At 34.4% G+C, this 22,453-nt stretch overlaps 1 protein-coding gene across 11 annotated transcripts in view; it reads left to right on the top strand.

Moving 5' to 3' along the window:
• Window positions 1-22,453, top strand: part of rhcgb (Rh family, C glycoprotein b) — a 39,774-nt gene that overhangs the window by 12,603 nt on the left and 4,718 nt on the right. For 2 of the 11 annotated variants that reach the window (XM_073942366.1, XM_073942365.1), the window contains 7 exons: window positions 5,609-5,958; window positions 12,776-12,965; window positions 14,956-15,106; window positions 16,296-16,443; window positions 16,781-16,947; window positions 18,064-18,201; window positions 21,042-21,178. In XM_073942366.1, coding sequence (XP_073798467.1) covers window positions 5,609-5,958; window positions 12,776-12,965; window positions 14,956-15,106; window positions 16,296-16,443; window positions 16,781-16,947; window positions 18,064-18,201; window positions 21,042-21,178 — 1,281 coding nt within the window. 11 annotated transcript variants of the gene reach the window in all.

Raw genomic sequence — 22,453 nt, 5'->3', positions numbered from 1 at the left:
AAATGTTGCCTGGTCTGATGAGTCTTGATTTTTGTTGCAACATTCGGATGGTAGGGTCAGAATTTGCCGTCAACAACATGAAAGCATGGCTCTATCCTGCCTCGTATCAACAGTTCAGGCTGGTGGTGGTGTAATGGTGTGGGAGATATTTTCTTTTTAGTACTAACTGGGCATCATGTCAAACGCCACAGCCTCCCTGAGTATTGTTGTTAACCACATACATTTCTTTATGACCACAGTGTACCCATCTTCTGATGGCTACTTCCAGAAGGATAACGTGCCATGTCATAAAGCGTGAATCATCTCAGACTGGTTTCTTGAACATGACAATGAGTTCCCTTTACTCAAATGGCCTCCAAAGTCACCAGATCTCAATCCAATAGAGCACCATTGGGATGTGGTGGAACGGGAGATTTGCATCATGGATGTGCACCCAACAAAACTGCAGCAACTGTCCAATGCTATCATGTCAAGATAAACCAAAGTCTCTGATGAATATTTCCAGTACCTTGCTGAATCTATGCCAAGAACAATTAAGGTTCTAAAGGCAAAAGTTGGTTCAACCCGCTACTAGTAAGGTGTACCTAATAAAGTGGCCGGTGAGTGTGTTTATAATTTGTGAACCTTTAAAGGTAAAGGTTGTGTTGCACCAAGTGTGGAGAGAGCTCTGTTTGTAACAATAGAGCATGATTAATGAATGATTGGAAAACCTTTTGCCATCAACATGACTGCTTTAATTTTCCAGTAAAACTAGTTCTCTCCTTTACTCTATGTATGAGGCTGATGATCCTGGTGAAAGATATTAGATAAATCAAGGTGATGGAAAAGGGAAGAGCTGTACTGTGAAAGTCTTATTTTGCACAGCCCCAGCCTGAGGATTTAGGTCTCCACTTTCATCCACAGCAAAGCTCAAAACAAGCCCTTCCTAATATCTTGAGCAAATTTAAAATACACAGAGCAGGAAGTGGTTGACAAACTGTACAGTAGCACTCTTTAAATGGATTCATTTCCTTTGCCTTTTGTCAATCCCTAAGCCAGTGATGATTCATTTATTAAAGAAAGGTCTGGGAGGGTGTGGGATTTTCCGGCCTGAAATTGTGTCCCAGTTCGGTTTAAAAGACAATAAAGGTATATAAGTTCACAGAGAACTAACATACCTTCAGAAACCTGTTTGCAAACATTCTGCTGTTTGCAGATTTGTTCACACCTCTGGCACCCTAACCATATATTGCAGCAACAATATCACGAATATTAATTAATCACGTTTTACTCAAATCACCTCTCACTCTCTCTCTTATTGATACCGCTGTACCTAAATACACCATCATGCTTTTAGCTTGGCCTAATTTCAGTTACATTCACATTTTAGGCCAAGTAGTTTTTAATTTGTATTTATTTTACAGGATTTTATAGTATTAACACCTTTTGCATAGAAATGCATATCGCATATTTTTATTATTGCACATAATACTTCAATAGTCCTGGTTTCTACTACTGTATATGTTGATTATATATAAACACAGCTGATCCTCCCTATGTTCCTCCGAACCAGCGGAGTTCCCTTTTGCTCTTGTAGATGATATAATTACCAAAGGGTTGTGAAAAAGATATGTTTCCGTTTTCATTTTTGGATTGAATGCAATAAAAAGCAGTTAGGCATTCTTTCATTTATTTATTTTCTACCACTTTTCCGGGGCCGGATTGCAGGGGCAGCCATCTTAGGAGAGAATCCCAAACTTCCCTCTCCCCAGACACTTCCTTCAGCTCCTCCGTGGGGATCCCAAGGTGTTCCCAGGCCAGCCGAGAGACATAGTTCCTCTAGCGCACAGGTGTCAAACTCAGTTCCAAAAGGGCCACAGCTCTGCACAGTTTAGTTCCAACCCTAATTAAACACACCTGATCAAACTAATTGAGTCCTTCAGGCTTGTTTGAAACCTACAGGTAAGTGTGTTGGAGCAGGGTTGGAACTAAACTGTGCAGGGCTTCGGCCCTCCAGGAATTGAGTTTGACACCCCTGCTCTAGCATGTCCTGGGTCTTCCCCGAGGCCTCCTCTCCTCCATGAACTGGCACCTTATCGTGGTGGAGGGGTTTGAGTGCCTGAGTGATCCTAAGAGCTATGTTGTCGTTGGCTAATGCCCCTGATAGGGTCTCCCAAGGCAAAAAGGTCTTAGGTGACAGGTCAGACTAAGTGCAGTTTAAAAACCCTTTATGAGTACAAGAAAATCAAGGACCGTGACTACCACCCTGGAGCCATGCTTAGGGTTGGGGCTCGTATGCGAGCGCCTGGTGGCCAGGGTATTTCCCATAGAACCCAGCCAGGCTTAGCCCGAAAGAGCGATGTGGGACCATCCTCTTGCAGGCCCACCACCTGCAGGGGGAGCCATAAGGAGCCGGTGCATTGTGGAACGGGTGGTGATCGAAGATTAGGACCACGACAACCTGATCGTCAGGCGCAGTTAGGCAGTTACTGAATTTTTGGCGGTATAAATCTTAAAGTGACACTGTCATTTAATGATGAACAAACAGCAAACGCGAGCATCATTTAGGGTTCTTTATTGGAATAATTCAGCCTGATCTCACGAGGAAACGTAAGTATTGTGCGTTTTGTCAGTTCAGTGGCTAATTCGTGCAAATTTGTAGGAGTTCAGTCGTACGAAAATGTACGATTTTAAAAAGGAGAAGTGGCACCTAACCCCACCCCTAACCCCAACCGTCATTGGGTGTTGAGCAAATCGTACTAAATTGTACGTATTAGATCATACGAATTCAAACCAATTAGCCACTAAAGCAAAAAGTTACGAATTGTCGTGAGATTGCTTTGAATAATTATACACAGTAAAAAGCTAGTAGTTACTTAAAAAACATGAGTAACTTGAAACTGTTCAGTTGGCTTAACTTAATTTTTTATAATTATGCACATTCTCAATTATTTTAAGCTAACAAATCACTTTTTATTATTTTTTAATTTTATTAAGTTATTTGATAGCTTGATTTAAATTCTGTATTATTTTTAATACAATGCAGTGCATTATTTTGGAGCTAGTTTATAATACTGATTTGAGGACTTTAACACTGGTGTATACAAGGTCATTAACTGTGCCGTGTGGATACAATGTCAAATAATTAATGGAGATAAGAAATAGTCCGTTGTGTCCCTTTCTAAAAATAATATGGGCTGCTGGAATTATAACCATGTGAAAGTATTCACAATTACAATGGGGAACACTGAAAATTAATGGTCTAGTTCATGCATACAAGCCTATTTTGTGTCAGATAAACCAGTAACAAGTTCAACTGAATGATGTCAGTGCCTGGAGAAGGAGAAAGATTAAAAAGCGTAGCACAATCGAGTGCATTATGTAGCTGACAAAACTGCTTAAAGATTAAAACCCTCTGCAGACTAATAAGAGTGCTGCATAACATTCAGAATATGTTTCTTATACAATTTTTGTATGTAGGTTCATTAAAGTTGTAGGAATCAAACCAACCAGGGTTAAATCAAAACTTTAAGTATATGAAAACTGGGCAAAATGATGAAGGCATGAAGTAATTTGCATAATTCTGACTTTGGTGGTGGGTGGATTTTTCTACACAGCATTATGGGTATTGTAGTTTTTCAGCATTTAAAACTGTTATTTTATAATTAATGCAAACAAAATGGAGCTCACAACAGGTATGTCTTTAAAAGTTTATCGGTTGTTGTTGAAATCATTTATTTCGTAACATTTGCTATTACTCGCAGAATGCTAAGTTAAAATAGTTCGATAATAGGCCAAGTTAATCAAACATTTATAATAGCTAGTTATCAAAAAATAGTCAGAATTGTATTTTTAGAAAAGAATAATTATTTTACAAATTATAAATGATTTTAAAGTGTTTAAGTAAGTGGCGGTTCATTCCGCTGTGGTGACCCCAAATTAATAAAGGCACTATGCCGGAAAGAAAATTAATGAATTGTTAATTAGGTCTTGCCCTTTCATGAAAATCAGGAAGAAGTAGTAGGCTCAGGCCCATATAACCAGGGGTGGGGGGGGGTTTGGGTGGTTCGAAAGACCCACCACTCACTGAGAATTTGTTCCGAACATGAGCTCATTTGTGCTATTTTACTGTGCCATCATGGTGAAAATAACTCATCAAAAAGGCTTTAAGACCAAGCAGAATCCTCTGTTGGCTGTGTGACTTCAGCTTATCAGTTTGGCCTATGCTAACAATTATTTTAGTCCAATAGTTAGCTGTGAAAGAAAACATACTTTGGCCACTGTATTGTTGAGAAAACATTTCACAAGTATCTTTTATTCTAAATCTTGGAGATATTTTAAAATGAGCAATGAAAAGGTGTGACGCACTAAAGCAGCCCATATTAAAGTTGATTTGAATATTATTTTGGCTAAAATAGTCAAAAAGTGTGACGACCATCCGACAAACTAATTCAAAATAGTGCTTAAAATGAAATATTTAAAGTTCGTAATTAAATAAAAAATTAGGCGTATAGCTGCAAAAAGTTTTTTTTTTTTTTTGAGTAAAAAGAACCAGCAAACATGGATCTGAGGCTTGCTGTTAGTTTTGTAGCCAAACAAATAATTTCCCGCTCAAATTAGTAGAATATTGTCGTGTAAATGCATGTGTGGCAGAAAACGTGTTTTTTTTCTCTCTAAACAAAAGTTAGCCAATTATACTATAGCCTAGATCTATAATACAAAACACATTTCCAGTAAAGGAATAATAATCGCAATATTCAATTTTAAAACTGTAAAAAGGTGGAACGTTCATGATTTGTCTGTGCCTGGGGAATATTGACCCCCATTAAAAAGAAAATGGTTTGATCTTGTATTGCAAAACATGAACGGTCTATTGCTAGAAAGTAGACGATGAAAATTTGAAAATGTGACGGTTTTACCCGAGAGAATTTATCCGTCGTCAGGCGAGATTTCTCTGCATGTCGCGTTAGTGTGATCATTATATCCAGGTATTTTTGGTTGTTAATTTAATTATTGACTTTTAAATTACGGTGGTGCACTGAGTAGCAGTAGCGCGATCGCATCTAGGTCGCTGGTTCGAGCCTCGGCTGGGTCACCTGGCATTTCTCTCGGAAGTTTGCATGTTCTCCCCGTGTTGGCGTGGGTTTCCTCCGCGTGCATGCAGCACAGGTGAATTGAATAAGCTAAATGGCCGTAAATTAGTAGTAGTAGCCTATATGTGTATGAATGCAAGAGTGTATAGGTGTTTCCCGGTGTTGGGTTGCGGCTGGTAGGGCATCCTCTTCGTGAAACATATGCTGGATAAGTTGGAGCTTCATTCCCAGGTGACGACCCCTTCCTATACTAAGCCGAAAAGAAAACGAATGAATGAATGAATGAATGAATGAATTTAGCCTACATATTTAGAGTTTTAGTTAAAGGTGTTTAGTTCTAATAAAACATTTAAAAAATATACCGTGAAACTGATGAAAATTGATATAGCCCTATTAATAATAATGAAAATAATAATGGGTGTTCGGTGAGGTTTTGTGTCGTGTGGACTCCATGTGATGTGGACCCAGCATTCGCTTCTATGCCCTTGAAAGTTTGTGGCACTTCTTGAAAGTGATTTTTTTTATTATTTCCTCAGGGCTTCGAGTGGGCGAGGATTGGTGATGCAGACACACCTCCGCACTCCCGCTGCTTTTAAAAGTGCCCCAGATGCGCGTTCACAGCTCCAGCAGCATCATCTGACATCATCAGCTCAAGCTGTAGACATGGGCAACTGCTTCGGCTCCAGGGGCATCTGCGACCGGCCAAAAAACACCAACATCAGACTCAGTTTACCCGCAGTGTGCTTCGTCTGGCAGGTGTCCATGATCATACTTTTCGGAGTGTTTGTGCGGTATAACGAGGAGGCAGACACTAACTGGGTTTACAAGAAAAAGGAAAAAAACATAACAAGTGATATAGAGAACGACTTCTACTTCAGATATCCAAGTAAGTACATCATTTGTTATGACTATTATTACTATTGTTTATGAATGATAGTATTAATATTGCACGTTTTATGATTACTTACAGTAAAGAACAATATTCCTTGCATGTTTTCTTACATAATATATTGCTTTAGTCATTTATCATCTCCTCATGTTTATTGTCTATTTAAAAGTTAATTTAAATTTCTTCTTTGTTTTTAATATTGCGTAATTCTTATTTAAAAGTTCTAGAAAACATGTAGACATTCAAATATAAAATTTCTTCATTATTTGAGATGTATACAAATTAAATATGCCAAATGTTTGGTGGTAGTATCTAATTTTCTGTTGAATATTCATAAATGTATCACTTTTTTTTATCATACATGTAATATTGTGGTATAATGTATGTTATATTATCAATCTGTCTTCTAGAGATGTTGTCTAAAGATTTATACCTCTATTATTAATTTTTGTATAATGCTATTAAATAAAATGTTCATTGAATTCTTTGCGATAATTTATTATTATGTTGCCATAATATCATCTATACTAAATCTACATCTATAGAAATCTATATCCTAAAATTTATCATTGCACATTACAAGATTATTTTTACATTTTTATTAGTTTATTTTAGACATAATTTAATTATTTTTTTATGTTTTAGAAAATTAATTAGACAGCAATTATGTGTTTCAGTTTGTTTTTTGGTACTTTATTATTTAATATCTTATAATTGTTAATATTTAAGTGTTCTAGAAAATTTATTAGACCGCAATTATGTGTTTCAAGTCTGTTTTTCTGGTGCTTTATTACTTAATATCTTATAATTGTTAATATTTAAATGTTCTAGAAAATTTCTTAGAGCGCAATGTGTTTCAAGTCTGTTTTTCTGGTGCTTTATTACTTAATATCTTATAATTGTTCAATTTTAAATGTTCTGGAAAATTCATTGTACAATAAATATTTTGTTAAAAAAAAAGTTTTTTTGGTGCTTTATTATTCAATATACTAATTGTTAGTATTTAAATATTCTAGAAAAGTAATTGCACAGTTATTATTTGTTTAAGTCTGCTTTATTACTCAATATGGTATAATTGTTATTAATTAAATGTTCTAGAACATTTATTAGACAGTAATTTCAAATCAGTTTGTCGGTGCTTTATTACTCAATAGGGCATAATTATCAATATTTAAATTATTTTATCATATAGTAATTATTTTTTTTAAATATTTGGTGCTTTATTAGTCAATATCTTATAATTGTTAATATTAAATGTTCTTCAACATTAATTATACAGTAATTATGGGTTTCAAGTCTGTTGTTTTGTGCTTTATTACTCAATATCTTATAATTGTGAAAATTAATGTTCTATAACATTTATTATTCAGTAATTATTTGTTTTAATCCTGTTTTCGGGTGCTTTATTAGTCAATTTCCTATAATTGTTCATATTTAAATGTTCTAGAAAATTTATTAGACAGTAATTATGTGTTTTAAGTCTGCTTTATTACTCGACATGGTATAATTGTTATTTTTTAAATGTTCTAAAAAATTATATTTGTGTGTATACATATAGGCCAAGCCCATTATTTTAATTACCTACAAATTAATTAAATTAAATTGTTGGTATATAGTCATGGTATATTCGATATTTGATATTACTAATCTGTCTGTCTTTTAGAGTACACTCTCAGAAATAGAGGTACAAAATCTGTCACTGAGGCTGAATCTTTTCAAAAGGTACTTTTTGTTCCTTTCAGGTCCTTAAAGGTATATATTAATACTTAAAATTACAAATGTGTATCTTATAGTACCTTAAATGAACAGATGTGAAAAGTCTACCTTATAGGTACGAATGCGTAGATTTAAAGTAGTAAGTCTGTACTGTCTTCAAGAAACGACTAAAAACTATTTAGTCTCCACTTCCCTTCCTAATCTGCAATTGCCTCTCCCCTCCACCGCTAACTGTACTCAAAAAAAAAAAAAACTTACATTACCAATGCTTTGCTTAGTGCCTACAGCACTTATTCATTGTTGCTCTTTTAGTTGTGTAAATTGCTTCCTTGTCCTCATTTGTAAGTCGCTTTGGATAAAAGCTAAATGACTAAATGTAAATGTACAAAATGTGTCTTTTGTAAAGCATCAGGGTCAGCTTTTGTACCTTTATTTTTGAGAATGTACAAATGCATCATCGATCATTGCCTGTCATGTTATGGTTTATCAGTTGCCGCATCTGAGAGCTTTTCTCTTGCCATTGAGAACATGCATTCCTTCTTATTCACACGGGGCCATCATTTTTACCCTTTTATTGCTTATGTGTGTGTGTGTGTGTCTGACAGGTGGTACAGTAGTAAGTAGAGGGTTTCATTGCTGTTTGATTATGCGAGGATCAGTATCCATTATCATCTTTTCATTTGTTTCATATTGAGTTTGGCATTCCTCCGGTGTGTATCAATTATCTGGTCAGATATTGTCAGATATGGCCATTTCCCGGGATGTATATGAACTCTGTGTGTTGTTTGCAGACTGATCGGATGTCATTGAGATGTAATATAAATCTGATGGAGGAGTTCATTTTCTGGTAGTCCTGACAGTCTGATCTCCTAGAGCAAGCACTGGGTGCCCGATGTTATCACGCGATGATATGCTTGATGTAGCGCAAAAGCAGTGTTAGTTAGCGGTGTGACATCTGATACTGCTTATTGTGCCTGAAAAGAATTATATCTGTGTTACTTGCCACAAAGAATGTTCTCTGTGTATAAATACAGATTCCAGACAACTTGTAATATATCCAGGCAGTTTGTTTAATCATTGCACTTATTCTTGGAGTTCTTCATCATCAGTTTTGAAATATTTCAAGATGAAGCATCATACATGTCCTAGTTTTAGTTTATATACACATACACACACTTATTGGCCACTTTATTAGGTACACCTTACTAGTACCGGGTTTGGACCAAGTTTTGCCTTCAGAACTGCCTTAATCCTTCATGGCATACTATCAACAAGGTACTGGAAATATTCCTCAGAGATTTTGGTCCATATTGACATGATAGCATCACTTGCAGCAGATATTTCGGCTGCACATCTATGATCTTAATCTCTCGTTCCACCACATCCCAAAGTTGCTCTATTGGATTGAGATCTGGTGACTGTGGAGGCCATTTGAGTACAGTGAACTCATTGTCATGTTCAAAAAACCAGTCTGAGATGATTCACACTTTATTATGTGGTGGATTATTCTGCTGCAAGTAGCCATCAAAAGATGGGTACACTGTGGTGATAAAGGGATGGACATGGTCAGCAACAATACTTAGGTAGGCTGTGGCATTGACACAATGCTCAATTGTTACTAATGGGCCCAAAGTGTGCCAAGAAAAGATCCCCCACACCATTACACCACCACCAGCAGCCTAAACCATTGATAGAAGGCAGAATGGATCCATGCTTTCATTTTGTTGATGCAAATTCTGACCCTATCCTACAAATGTTGCAGCAGAAATCGAGACTCATCATTTGCAACATTTCTCCAATCTTCCATTGTCCAATTTTGGTGTGCCTGTGAGAATTGTAGCCTCAGTTTCCTGTTCTTATAGCTGATGGGAGTGGCTCCCAGTGTGGTCTTCTGCTGCTGTAGCCCATCCGCCTCAAGGTTGGACGTGTTGTGCGTTTAGAGATGCTCTTCTGCAGAACTCGGTTGTAACGAGTGGTTATTTGAGTTACTGTTGCCTTTCTATCATCTGGAACCAGTCTGGCCATACTCCTCTGACCTCTGGCATTAACAAGGCATTTGCGCCCACAGAACTGCCGCTCACTAGATATTTTCTTTTTTTTTTTAACCATTCTCTGTAAATCCTAGAGATGGTTGTGCCATAAATGTATTTCATTTAGTATCTTTTTGATCTGTATTGGATGATGCTGTTTGGATGGTGTTTGCTTGTTTTTTGCTATACAGTATATCTCAATATCTTGATGTTTTTTGCTCTAAATAGAATGACAGTTGGTTTGGTTTTGCAATGTTTTTGTACATAGAAATTAACTTGCCACAAAAAATGTTTTTTGTGTATTTATACAGATTTCAGACCATTTGTAATGAATCCAGGCGATTTTTTTTTATCTTTAGACTGATTCATCATCAGTAGTATTTCAAGGTGAAGCATCACACAAAAATGTCCTAGTTTTTCTGTTTTGGAAGGTTTTGCTCTAAATAAAATGACATTTTTTTTTAATGCATATAGGATGACAGTTTGCTTGTTTTTTGTTATATACAGTTGAAGTCGGAGTTATTAGCCTCCCTGAATTATTCATCCCCATGTTTTTCCCCCAATTTCTGTTTAACGGAGAGAAGATTTTTTCCAACACATTTCTTAACATAATAGTTTTAATACTCATCTCTAATAACTGATTTATTATATCTTTGTCATGATGACAGTAAATAATATTTGACTAGATGTTTTTCAAGACACTTCTAAACAGCTTAAAGTGACATTTAAAGGCTTAAGAAGGTTAATTAGGTTAACTAGCCAGGTTAGGGTAATTAGGCAAGTTATTGTATAATGATGGTTTGTTCTGTAGACTAAATTGTTCTGTAGACAGAAAAAAATATAGCTTAAAGGCGCTAATAATTCTGTCCTTAAAATGTTTTTAAAAAAATTAAAAACTGCTTTTATTTTAGCTGAAATAAAACAAATAAGACTTTCTCCAGAATAAAAAATATTATCAGACATACTGTGAAAATTTCCTTGCTCTTTTAAACATAATTTTGGCAACATTTAAAAAAGAAAAAAAAATCAATGGGGGGCTAATAATTCTGACTTCAAGTGTATATATCAATATCCAGAGGATTTTGCACTATAAAGTATAAGAGTTGGTTTGGTTTTGCAGTGGTTTTGTACACAGAAAAAGTCCTTTGTGTATAGATTCCAGACAACTTGTAATGGATCAAGTCAGTTTGTTGTTTTTTTATTACTAGACTGAATCCTGGAGTTCTTCATCATCAGCATTTCAAGGTGAAGCATCACACAATACCAGAACAAAGGACAACCAATGAGAAACAGAGGCTTGTTAATTTCTGGAATAGATTTCATACTGATGATATCCAGCAAGATAGTTCTATGTGCAAATAAGGGCTTGTTCTCAAAGTATTGCTCATTATGTTGTTGTCTTGAGCTGTGGTTTGTGGTGTCGCCAGCATCTAGATGTCCTTGTGCCTGTATTGTACATTTCAGCGTGGAAGAAATCGTGCAGCAAAGCCCTCTTCAAAGAAACTGATGTGTTGGTGTTGTTACTTTTCATCTCACGCTAGCTGCTCCATTGACCCGTGTTACCGTATGTCACTCATAGGTTCAGATTACATTATGGCATTAGAGTACAGACAGGGTTATGTAACAAGATATTTCTAGTACATTTTGGTGCAATTCTTACGTCTTGGTTAAAATCTCCTGGTTAAAATCTAAGATTAAAAATTATGAAAATTTAGGGGGTATTTTTTAATAGCACTATTACTATTTCAGGTGTAGTGGGTAGCACGATCACCTCACAGCAAGAAGGTCACTGGTTCAAGCCTCGGCTGGGTCAGATGGAATTTCTGTGTGAAGTTTGCATGTTCTCCCTGTGTTCGCATGGGAATTGAATAAACTCAATTGGTCGTAGTGTAAGTGCATGAATGCAAGTGTGTATGGGTGTTTCCCAGTGTTGGGTTGCAGCTGGAAGGGCATCCGCTGCGTAAAACATATGCTGCATAAGTTGATGGTTCATTTCGCTGTGGCGACCCCGGATTATTAACGGGACTAAGCCGAAAAGAAAATGAATAAATGAATGATTACTATTTCATTGGAACAGTTGTTTTGGGGTGTTTTGCTTTATATAGTTTTTTGCTCTATATATGATGGCAATTTGCTTGCTGTATTTTTTTGTGCTATGAAGAGAATGAAAATTTGGTTTTGGGGGGTAGGAAATTGTTTTTGCATTTCGTTTGCTTGTTTTTGCTATATATTAGACAACAATTTCCTTTTGGGGTATGTTTTGCTCTGTTATGACAACTTTGGCAGTGTTTTTTGCACTATAGGCTGACATTTGGTTTGGTTTTTGTACTATATAGTACTATATACTATATAGATTTTTGTACTATATAGAATAAGAGGTTTTGGCTTTTATACTATACATGAAATCAATGTACCTTTTAAGGTGAAAATTTAGATATACTGTACATAAAAGGCTGGTTTTACTACCATAAATTGTTTGTGACTATATATGTGTTTGGCTTTTGCTCTGTATAATACAAAAATCAGTTAAATATTTGAATGGATTTTACCCTATATTACAACAATCAGTTTGGTTTGTATTTTCGTTGGCATTTGTTTTGTATAGGATGACAATTTTCTTGTTTTTTGGGCATTTTGTACTATGTAGGACGGCAGTGGGTGTTTTTTTGCTCTATATAGGTCAAAAATAGTATGTTTTTTGGGGTGTTTTGTGCTCTAGAACTTGTTGTGTTTTAACCAAAAATAGTAGGAATGTTTCTTGACTACTAATTTAACATATTAATTTTTAATTTTGAGAAAAGTGAAAATAAATATTTCAGGGATAGTTGTGGGTCTTTTGCAAGAATTATTTGGTTTAAAGATATCCTTCTTAATAGATATCGTTTTCATGAATTAATATTTAGTCTTCATGCACTATGTTTTATTATTATTATTATTATTATATTTATTATTATTATTATATTATACATTTTTTTCAATTCTGAGTACTTTCTGATAATTTCAGATTTCTTGTAATCTTCAATATTGTTTTAAATGACTGAATTGTGTTTTTTTTTTTTTTGCTGCAGGTTTTCAGGATGTTCATGTCATGATCTTCGTGGGCTTTGGGTTCCTCATGACCTTCCTGAAGCGCTACAGTTTTGGTGCTGTCGGATTCAACTTCCTGATCGCAGCTTTCGGCCTCCAGTGGGCTCTTCTGATGCAGGGCTGGTTCAGTCCATTGGGCGATGATGGAAAGATCAAGATCGGTATTGAGAAGTAGGTTGCTTTTCATTATGTACCTAACTAAAGTTACAAAGGAGTCTAAAATAGTGGCCACAAATGTATTTTACATCCAGATTCATTTACACTGCTCCCCCTCCCCTATGATGATAAGTACAAAGGGGGAATGTCAATCAAAGTGTTTCTATATACTGTTTTAGGTTGTTGCTAGATCAGATATGGTTGTGGCCAGAAGTTAATGAGAATTATTTATATTACTTATTTGACATCCTGGTAATTGTATTTTTAGATGTTTGCCTCCCCACCTTAAACTTAACCGTCACAGTGCTGTAAAAAATATAAATTAGTGTTATATAGTGTCACAAAAAGTATGCTATATTAATGTGCGTATCCGCAGCTTTATCCTGTCTAGACTTTACTTTTCTAGACTTTTTTTATGAAGTTTGATTATAAAATATACAATTATTTATTACAAAATTGCTGTTTAAACTGCTTATAAAAGGGATTTTTGCATAATAACTTCCATATAAAAACCTGCCAGTTACACAATGAATTAAACATGACATTTTGAAAGATTGGATTTCTCACAGTGACTTTTTTATAGTTTCACTTTTGGATGGGAACTTACTGTTACAAAAGAGGACAAATGTAAGCCAAACCAGTTTGTTGGTGACCTAAAGTGTTGTTTCCTTGTGGGAATTAAGGATTTGTTTTGCATTTAAACAGTGATTAGAACAGCAGTGTTAATGATCTACAAGATCAGATGCAGGATGTAGGCACTACTGTTTATATTGTAATCAGAACTGTTTGTACTCTTTGCTACTTTCTACGAAAGACTTGAACTTGGGCGTAATTATAAACCAACACTTCACTGTAATTTGCGTACAGTTATTTCTAAATTGTGTCATATATACTCCACAGTGGTGGCACTAATGAAGTGGGATTTAATAGTCTTGACTTGAATGCTGGTAAGAGATGCATTAATACATAACCGTATTCGGTGAAACTAGGAGCTAAAGTGGGTCAGCAAACATTACAGTGAGGGAAATAAATATTGAAGACGTCACCATTTTTTTCAGAAAACATGTTTCTAAAGGTGCTGTTGACTAAAAATTTACACTGAATGTTGGTAACAACCAAAGAAATCCATATATGAAAAAAAAACTAACTAGTTTACAAATTAAGTTATGTGTAGCAAAAAAAATGACACAGGAAAAAAAATATTGAACACATGAAGAAAGGAAGATGTAGACAGTCAGTGAATGCCCAGACAGCAGCTGAAATCTCACAGTAGTTCTTCAGCAACCCTCTGCCCTTCGTCAGTGTAAAATAATATTAGCTGCCTTAGTCCAACATCTATATTATCACAATTATGAACATGAATCTAGGGACATTTTACAAGACAGTGATCCCAAACACAGCCAAGCAAACTCTCAAATGCTTTCAGAGAAAGAAAATCAAGCTGTAGAATGACCCAGCCAATCACCTGACTTGAATACAATAGAAAATACAAAACAAAGCTCAGATTTGATAGACAAGAGCCACAGAACCATCAAGATTTTTACACTCTGTTGAAGTTTGTGGAAAAAACTCAATGTGTTTTAAATGCAAAACTACTCTGCCAGCAGGAGGCGCTTGTGGAAAATCAGAAGTACTGTAGCTGTTTTCACAGTAGCAGTTGAAGTCTAAGCATTGAACTCTCATGGTATTTTGTTGGGATTGTAAAAAAGTATGAATAAAAATAATAAATTAAAACTTTTCAGAAAAGTTTTTGTAAGTATAATTTCATATGTGTACTTGTCTACTGTCTGTATTTTGTATACTTTATGAATTCAGACACTCTTGACTCATAATGTTTTTTCTTATAAAAGGCTTTATAGTGTGTAATTATCTGATTCTGATCACAAATTATTTCATGCATGTGAAACATGGTATAATATGACTATCATGAGACTTTAAAGTCAATTTTGAGCTTTAATAAAATCGTAAATGAAAATTCTGTCATGACTGTTTACTCTGTGTTCAGATTGATCAATGCAGATTTCTGTGTGGCCAGTTGTCTAATCGCATACGGTGCGGTGCTGGGGAAGGTCAGTCCGGTTCAGCTGCTGGTCATGACACTGTTTGGGATCACGCTGTATGCTGTGGAGGAGTTCATCATCTTAAGTGTCCTCAACGTGAGTCTGATCTCGCTTTCACTATGGCCATTTTAAAAATATTTTGCAGTAACTTAAGTGCATATCTATAGTCGCTAAATTACATTCTCCTTTCAAAAGATTTTCTAATATGAGTGTATTTTAATATGTTTAGGAAACAGTTGTAGTTTTAATGTTTGTTTTATTGTTGAGATCAGCAATTACATTTCAAGTTTGAAGTTTGGTAAATTAGTTGTGTAATTATTTTTTGTGCATGTTTATGTGTGTATGCACAATATTTTAGTATCATAGTTGTGTGTTTGTCAATGAGAATATAACAAAGTTCAAACTTTATTGTCTTAAATGCACTTTTATAGCTGACAAGTTGTATTCTGCTTTCTAAGAAAGGATTTGAAATGTTAACCAACTATAAAATACATGGTAAATACATTATTTATGTTTATATATATATGTATGTATTTCCTTTTTTAAATTAATTATAATTATTAAATATTAATAATAAAAATATAAATAAATACATAAAAGTATATATATATTTATTTTAATATTTCTATTGTATTTTAGTATAATTAAAATAGTATATACATTTTTTTAATAATTGTTTATTTTATATTTGTAACAATATTTTAATATGGTTTATAATAAATGTGTGTGTGTGTGTGTATATATATATATATATATATATATATATATATATATATATATATATATATATATATATATATATATATATATATATATATATATATATATATATATATATATATATATATACATACATATATATATATATATATATATATATATATATATATATACATATATATATATATATATATATATATATATATATATATATATATATACATATATATATATATATATACATATATATATATATACATATATATATATATATACATATATACATATATATATATATACATATATATATATATATATATATATATATATATATATATATATATATATATATATATATATATATATATATATTCTAAAGTATATACTTTTTGAGTCATAATTACTTTTTATTTATTATTTATTTAAAATACCTTAAGTACTTCAAGGTAAACATAATGAAAAAAAAAACTGTTATTAAATGTCTGAAATAAAATGTTAGAGTACAATAACATACAGCTGAACTTGACTCTAAAGGCTTCATGCTACCTTCTTCACTCTCTTACAGGCCAAAGACGCTGGCGGCTCTATGGTCATCCATACTTTTGGAGCTTACTATGGTCTCTCCATCTCAAGGGTTTTATATCGGCCCAATCTGAATAAAAGCAACCATATGAACGGGTCCGTCTACCACTCGGACGTATTCGCCATGATCGGTAAGAATAAAGCCATTACAAACAAACTTTCAAGCTCTACAGTGTTTATCTTGTTGCTAAATGAATAGAAAAGTCCAACATAACAGTAATAATGTGATTAATTAAGGTGTGGACATGTCTATACAGCACTCCAATAATGAGACCAAAACAGACAAACATGTTCATTTGATTTGTGTTGACATCGTGTATGACTGTAGCCAGATTCATTGCATCAAAAATATAAGTGTGTTATCTTAATGGTGTGAATAATATCAGAATTCTGTTGTCCATGTTAACACTATGCTTGATATGGTTGATGTAAGACTCATAGACTGGGTTGTTGTTGTTGTTTTTTCAGGAACACTTTTCCTGTGGATGTTTTGGCCGAGTTTTAACTCTGCTATTTGTAATCATGGAGACGGTCAGCACAGAGCCGCCATAAACACATACCTGGCCCTCGCCTCCACCGTCCTCACCACTGTGGCCATCTCCAGCCTGTTCGGGAAAACCGGAAAACTAGACATGGTGAGCAGATGCTATAAACCCCTAGTTGTGCATGGTATAGAAATTATATATATAATATATATGGTATATATATTATATATCATATATAATATGATATATATACTATATATGTATGGTGTATAAAATATACATCATATACAGTATTTAAAATGTGCTTATGCGTGCGTATATGTGTGTGTGTGTGTGTGCATGCAAAAAATGACATAGCTGTAAAAAAGTGAAAAAATATTTTTAATAGTTACAATTATCATTGTTTATATATTGGAATAATAAAAAGGTGTTTTTTATAATGTGGATATAATAATGTTTTGATTCATATTTTAAAGTAAAGTTATTTTATTAATTATATAATTACTGTTAAGCTGATATATCTCCGTTTCTAGAGAAACAAAACTTTGGTGTTAAAATATTTAACTTAAACATTTATATTTTAAAAAATATTTTTATAAACATTCATTCATTAATTTTCTTTTCGGCTTGGTCCCTTTATTAATCTGGGGTTGACACAGCGGAATAAACCACCGACTTATCCAGCTTATGTTTTTCCAGCTGCAACCCATCACTGGGAAACACCCATACACTCTCATTCACACTCATAGGTGTGAGGCGACTTCGTTAGCCACAGCGCCACCCCGCCGCCTATATAAACATTATGAAATATATAATAAATAGAGAGCTAATGTATTAGTCCTCCTCTGACATTTTTGTTCTTTATTAAAAAGATTTTCCATTGATGTTTAACAGCAGGACATTTTCTCCGAATTTCCTATATTTCTTTTTCTGAAAAACATTGTTTTTTCTTTTAGTTTGTTTTTATTTATGTGTGGATTTTGCAAGTACTCCCCGTGTTGACATGGGTTTCCTCCTGGTGCTCTGATTTCCCCTCACAGTCCAAACACATGCACTGTAGGTGAATTGAATCAACTAAATTGGCCACAGTGTATGTGTGTGAATGAGTGTGTATGGGTTAATTTTCCTTCAGCTTGGTCCCTTTATTAATCAGGGGTCGCCTCAGTGGAATGAACCATCAACTTATCCAGCATATATTTTACCCAGCAGATGCCCTTCCATGTGATTTGAAGCACTTTAAAGTGTTGTGTTTGTGTTTGTCTTTAGGTGCACATTCAGAACTCTACCCTGGCGGGTGGCGTGGCCGTGGGCACCGCAGCAGAGTTCATGCTGATGCCGTACGGCTCTTTGATCGTGGGCTTCTTCTGCGGTATCATCTCTACACTGGGATACATCTACCTCACTGTGAGCCATTACACACATCTACTGTCAAAGTCAAAACTAATCGCCCTTCTGTGAATTCTTTTTCAAATATTTCCCAAATGATGTTTAACAGAGCAAGGAAATTTTCGCTGTATATCCTATATAGTTTTTCCTTCTGGCGAAAGTCTTGTTTGTTTAATTTTGGGCTAGAATAAAGCAGTTTTTAATTTAAGCCATTTTAAGTTCAATATTATTAGCCTGCTTAAGCTATATGTTTTTATTGTCTACAGAACAAACCACTGTTACACAATGACTTGTGTAACAAATTATAATTTAAATTAAATTTGCACGAATATCTACATTAATAATTTGTAACATGATCTAGATTACAGTGCTCGCTTATATTGTGCACCATTATATATAGCGGATTAGTTTAGCGGGAGGAAGATTCATTTGAACAGGGCTTCAAATTAATCGACTCTTTAGATCCGAACAAATGAATCTTCCAGCGATCGTTCGAGTGGACAGTCGAGTTTATTATGGCTATTGCTATCAAAATAAAAGCCCATTATGTTTGATCAGGGTAACAAGATCCAAGTTTAAGACATTAGATTCATAAATATACACGCACCTTTCTTCATACAAAATTAAACTTTATTGACTAATCTAACAGAAACTAACACCTAACACAAACACACATTCATACAAGTGTAGAGAAGAGTAAAGAAGGTAAAGTAAGAGGTTGAGAGAATGTAATGATGGGAAAAACTCTGAGCTTGTAAGAGCAAACCAAGCAAACCAAACATAATCAAATTCACCCTTCTATTGTCTCTTAAAGTTTGCATTTAGTTCACACTAGTTCAGATGTAGGCAGAAAGTAGGTACTTCCGTCTGTGTGATGTGAAGAAGATCCCTTGGCTGAGCACGTGGTTGCTGCAACCCAAGCTCATTCTGGAAACGTAGCCCCGCGGACGTTTCTGGAGACCGCGATTTAAGTGGCCGGAGGTACGTAAAGGCCGCGTTTGGTTTTTTTCGAGCGAACGCTGCGGGGCGGTGTGGCGCCGCTCCGCCCCTCCTCTTCGCGCTCGCCGGCCGACGGCTCGCTTCCGAGTGGAGGGCGTTCCCGATGCAATCAGTTTGTCCGCTTAGCTCACAGCGTTGCGTTGGCGGAGCGAAGGCCCCGGAGGAGTAGCCGGCCGCGGTGGACGACGACCGGGATCGAGTCCGGGGAACAGCAGGTTCCGGAAATCAGGTAAGACGAAAAACGGAATCCGAAAAATAAGGGCGAGAACGTGGCGGGATCCGAAAACGCGGTCGAAATCGAAGACGAGGGCTTTTGCTTTTTTTTTTTTCGATCCGGCGTTTTTTGCGCAAGAACGGCGCGGGCACGAACGTCGCACGCTCCGGAGAGGCGCCCGCCCGAGATGCGAAAAAGTGCGCACAGCGGCCTCTCGCGGATCCGCGAAAACAAAAAACACTCGAATACGTACCTCCGGGGACGTAAATCGCGGTCCGCAGAAACGTCCGCGGGGCTACGTTTCCACAATGAGCCCGGGTTGGGTTGCCAGGTTGGTCCTCGCGAGGCTGTGAGTGGAGGTGGAGTCGTTAATTTCAAGTTTGAAGCAGCTACTGGTTTGCAACGCACTAAACTTAACTAGACTCTCGATGGAAAACAAAAAAAGAAGGTATCTGAGATGTGAACGTCTGAGCTATGCGATTAACCCTTTTCATCTGGGTCTTCGCCTGCTTTCTTGGAGGTTTCTCTGCATAGGTCTCGTTCTTAGGTTGTTGCTATGACTCGAAGAGTTGAAGAGAGAGTTACTTTTTAGAAGAAGAGTTGTAGAGGAGCTCTGTCTGAAGAAGTTGCATGGAGTTTGAAGAGGGTTGCAGAGCAGAGAGGTTGCAGTTTAAGAGAGAGAGTTGTTAAAATTTGAAGAGAGAGCGATTAAAGAGAGTGGGCGTTGCTTTGAACACAAGCTTTATAAGGAGGGTTCGTATCCACCCTCCATGGAAAGTTGACCAATTAGAAACTAACCTCCCTGAATCATGGTTTATGACCCTTTGTCCGAAGAAGAGGCATTTGTATAGGAAAATTTAACGCAAACGGAGGCAGAAATGTTCAAGTCTCTTAAAATGTTAATATGTTGCACTCGTATTAACATAAAATGTCAACAATCATTCAGTAAAGCAAATTAGCTTCAAAACAAGTTTAAACATGAATGGTTTATGAGCTTGTTTAGCTTCAGTAGAGTTAAACATTGTATGCAAAAGTGTTAAAACCATATTATTAATACAGGAGTAAGGGAAACATTGTAAAACACATGATTACACATAAAGAGAGATTAAAGTTTACATTAAAACATCATTCTTAAGCAAAGAGCTTATGGGAGTCTTGAACCGTTCTTTGTTATTGCTGCATGGCACATTCCTTTGGGTCATAAATACCTTGGAATCAGGTTACAACTGACCATCGAGTCTTCCCTGGGCAAAGTTGGCTCATTTGTTGAATAAAAGCTAAATAATTATGTGTCTGGTAGGCCATATTCGTTACACTTGCCTAGTAAACCTAATTAACCTAGTTAAGCCTTTAAATTGCACTTTAAGCTGAATACTAGTATTTTAAAAAGTATCTAGTGAAATATTATGTCCTTTCATCATAACAAAGATAAAATAAATCAGTTCTTAGAAATGAGTTATTAAAACTATTATGTTTAGAAATGTGTTGAAAGAAATCTTCTGTCCATTAAACAGAAACCGGGGAAAATATAAAAGAATTCAAATTTAACAGGAGGGCTAAATTCGGACTTCAGCTATACATTCTTTCAATAGCTGAGTCTTTTATAATGAATTTGTCATCAGGTCTGTATTCTGTGTTTTTTCAGCCCTTTTTGGAGGAGAGGCTGAAGATTCAGGACACCTGTGGCATTCATAACCTGCATGCCATGCCAGGGGTCATTGGGGGAATTGTGGGCGCCATTTCAGCTGCTGCCGCCAGCAAAGAGGTTTATGGAGACTTAGGGTCAGTATACTGGGGAAAAACTAATTCTGCCTCTTTTATGTATGTTTAGATAGAAAAGTCCCTTTTGCTGAAATAATAGTAATGATAATGTTATTTTGTGTAACCGAAAAATATAATATAATATAATATAATATAATATAATATAATATAATATAATATAATATAATATAATATAATATAATATAATATAACGTAATATAATATAATATAATATAATGTAATATAATATATTACTAAGTCAATGTTATTTTTATAAGAAACTTATTATACTTATTAAATACACTTATTTTTGGTAGTATTTTTAAATCATATTGATATGTCCATTAATGTTAATTTTGCAGAAAAATAAATTGTTGTTGTTGTTATTATTATTATTATAACAATACATTACTTTTGTAGTGATTACTATAGTGGAGGTTTATTGACACTAATATTGATGTTTTCTGTTAGGATTGTTAAATGTTTAGCAAAGCTAATATTATTGTATAGCAGTAATAATACTCAAAGCAACATTATTATTATTATTATTAATAGTAATAAATCAATAATAATAATAACAATCATCTTTTTATTATTAATAATAATAACAACAACAACAATAATATTAATAGCAATAGTAAAAATAATGATAATAACAATAATAATAATTACAATAATAATAATAATACTAATAATAATAATAATGATAAAATAATAACAACAATAATAATAATGATAATAATAATAATAACGATAATGATAATAATAATGATAATAATAATAATAACAATAATAATAATAATAATAATAATAATAATAACATTGTTCCAGTACTGAATTAAAACAATAGGTTTTAATACTAATATTAATATGTATTAATGTATTAAATATAATGGTTTAAATTATGGTTTAATATGTTTAATAATACTGATAATATTATCAAGAGTAATATAATAATTTTAGATATAATAATAGTTTAATTACAGTTTTTTTACAATGGCTATGACAGTTATTTCAATACATTTAACAAGTTTGCTAAACTCGTAACGCAGCAACACACCTAAAACACACAATTGGCAAAACAGTTAATTTTATGCTCACAATCACATACACTTATGCTGTAAAAATTCATTACAAAAAAAATGAATGACCATCCCAGAGTAGCTTTAAAAAAATTACAGTTTACTGTATGTAAAAAAATGCATACAATTGTTTTATTATTTCATTATTTATTTTATCAATAAGGAACCTTAAACTTTTAATTTTGGAATACTTTATCAGCAAATTAATTAATTC

This window comes from Danio rerio, chromosome 25, assembly GCF_049306965.1.
Source record: "Danio rerio strain Tuebingen ecotype United States chromosome 25, GRCz12tu, whole genome shotgun sequence".
NCBI lineage: Eukaryota > Metazoa > Chordata > Actinopteri > Cypriniformes > Danionidae > Danio > Danio rerio.
The sequence above is the reverse complement of the archived record's forward strand: the minus strand, read 5'-3'. Positions and strand labels throughout refer to the sequence as shown.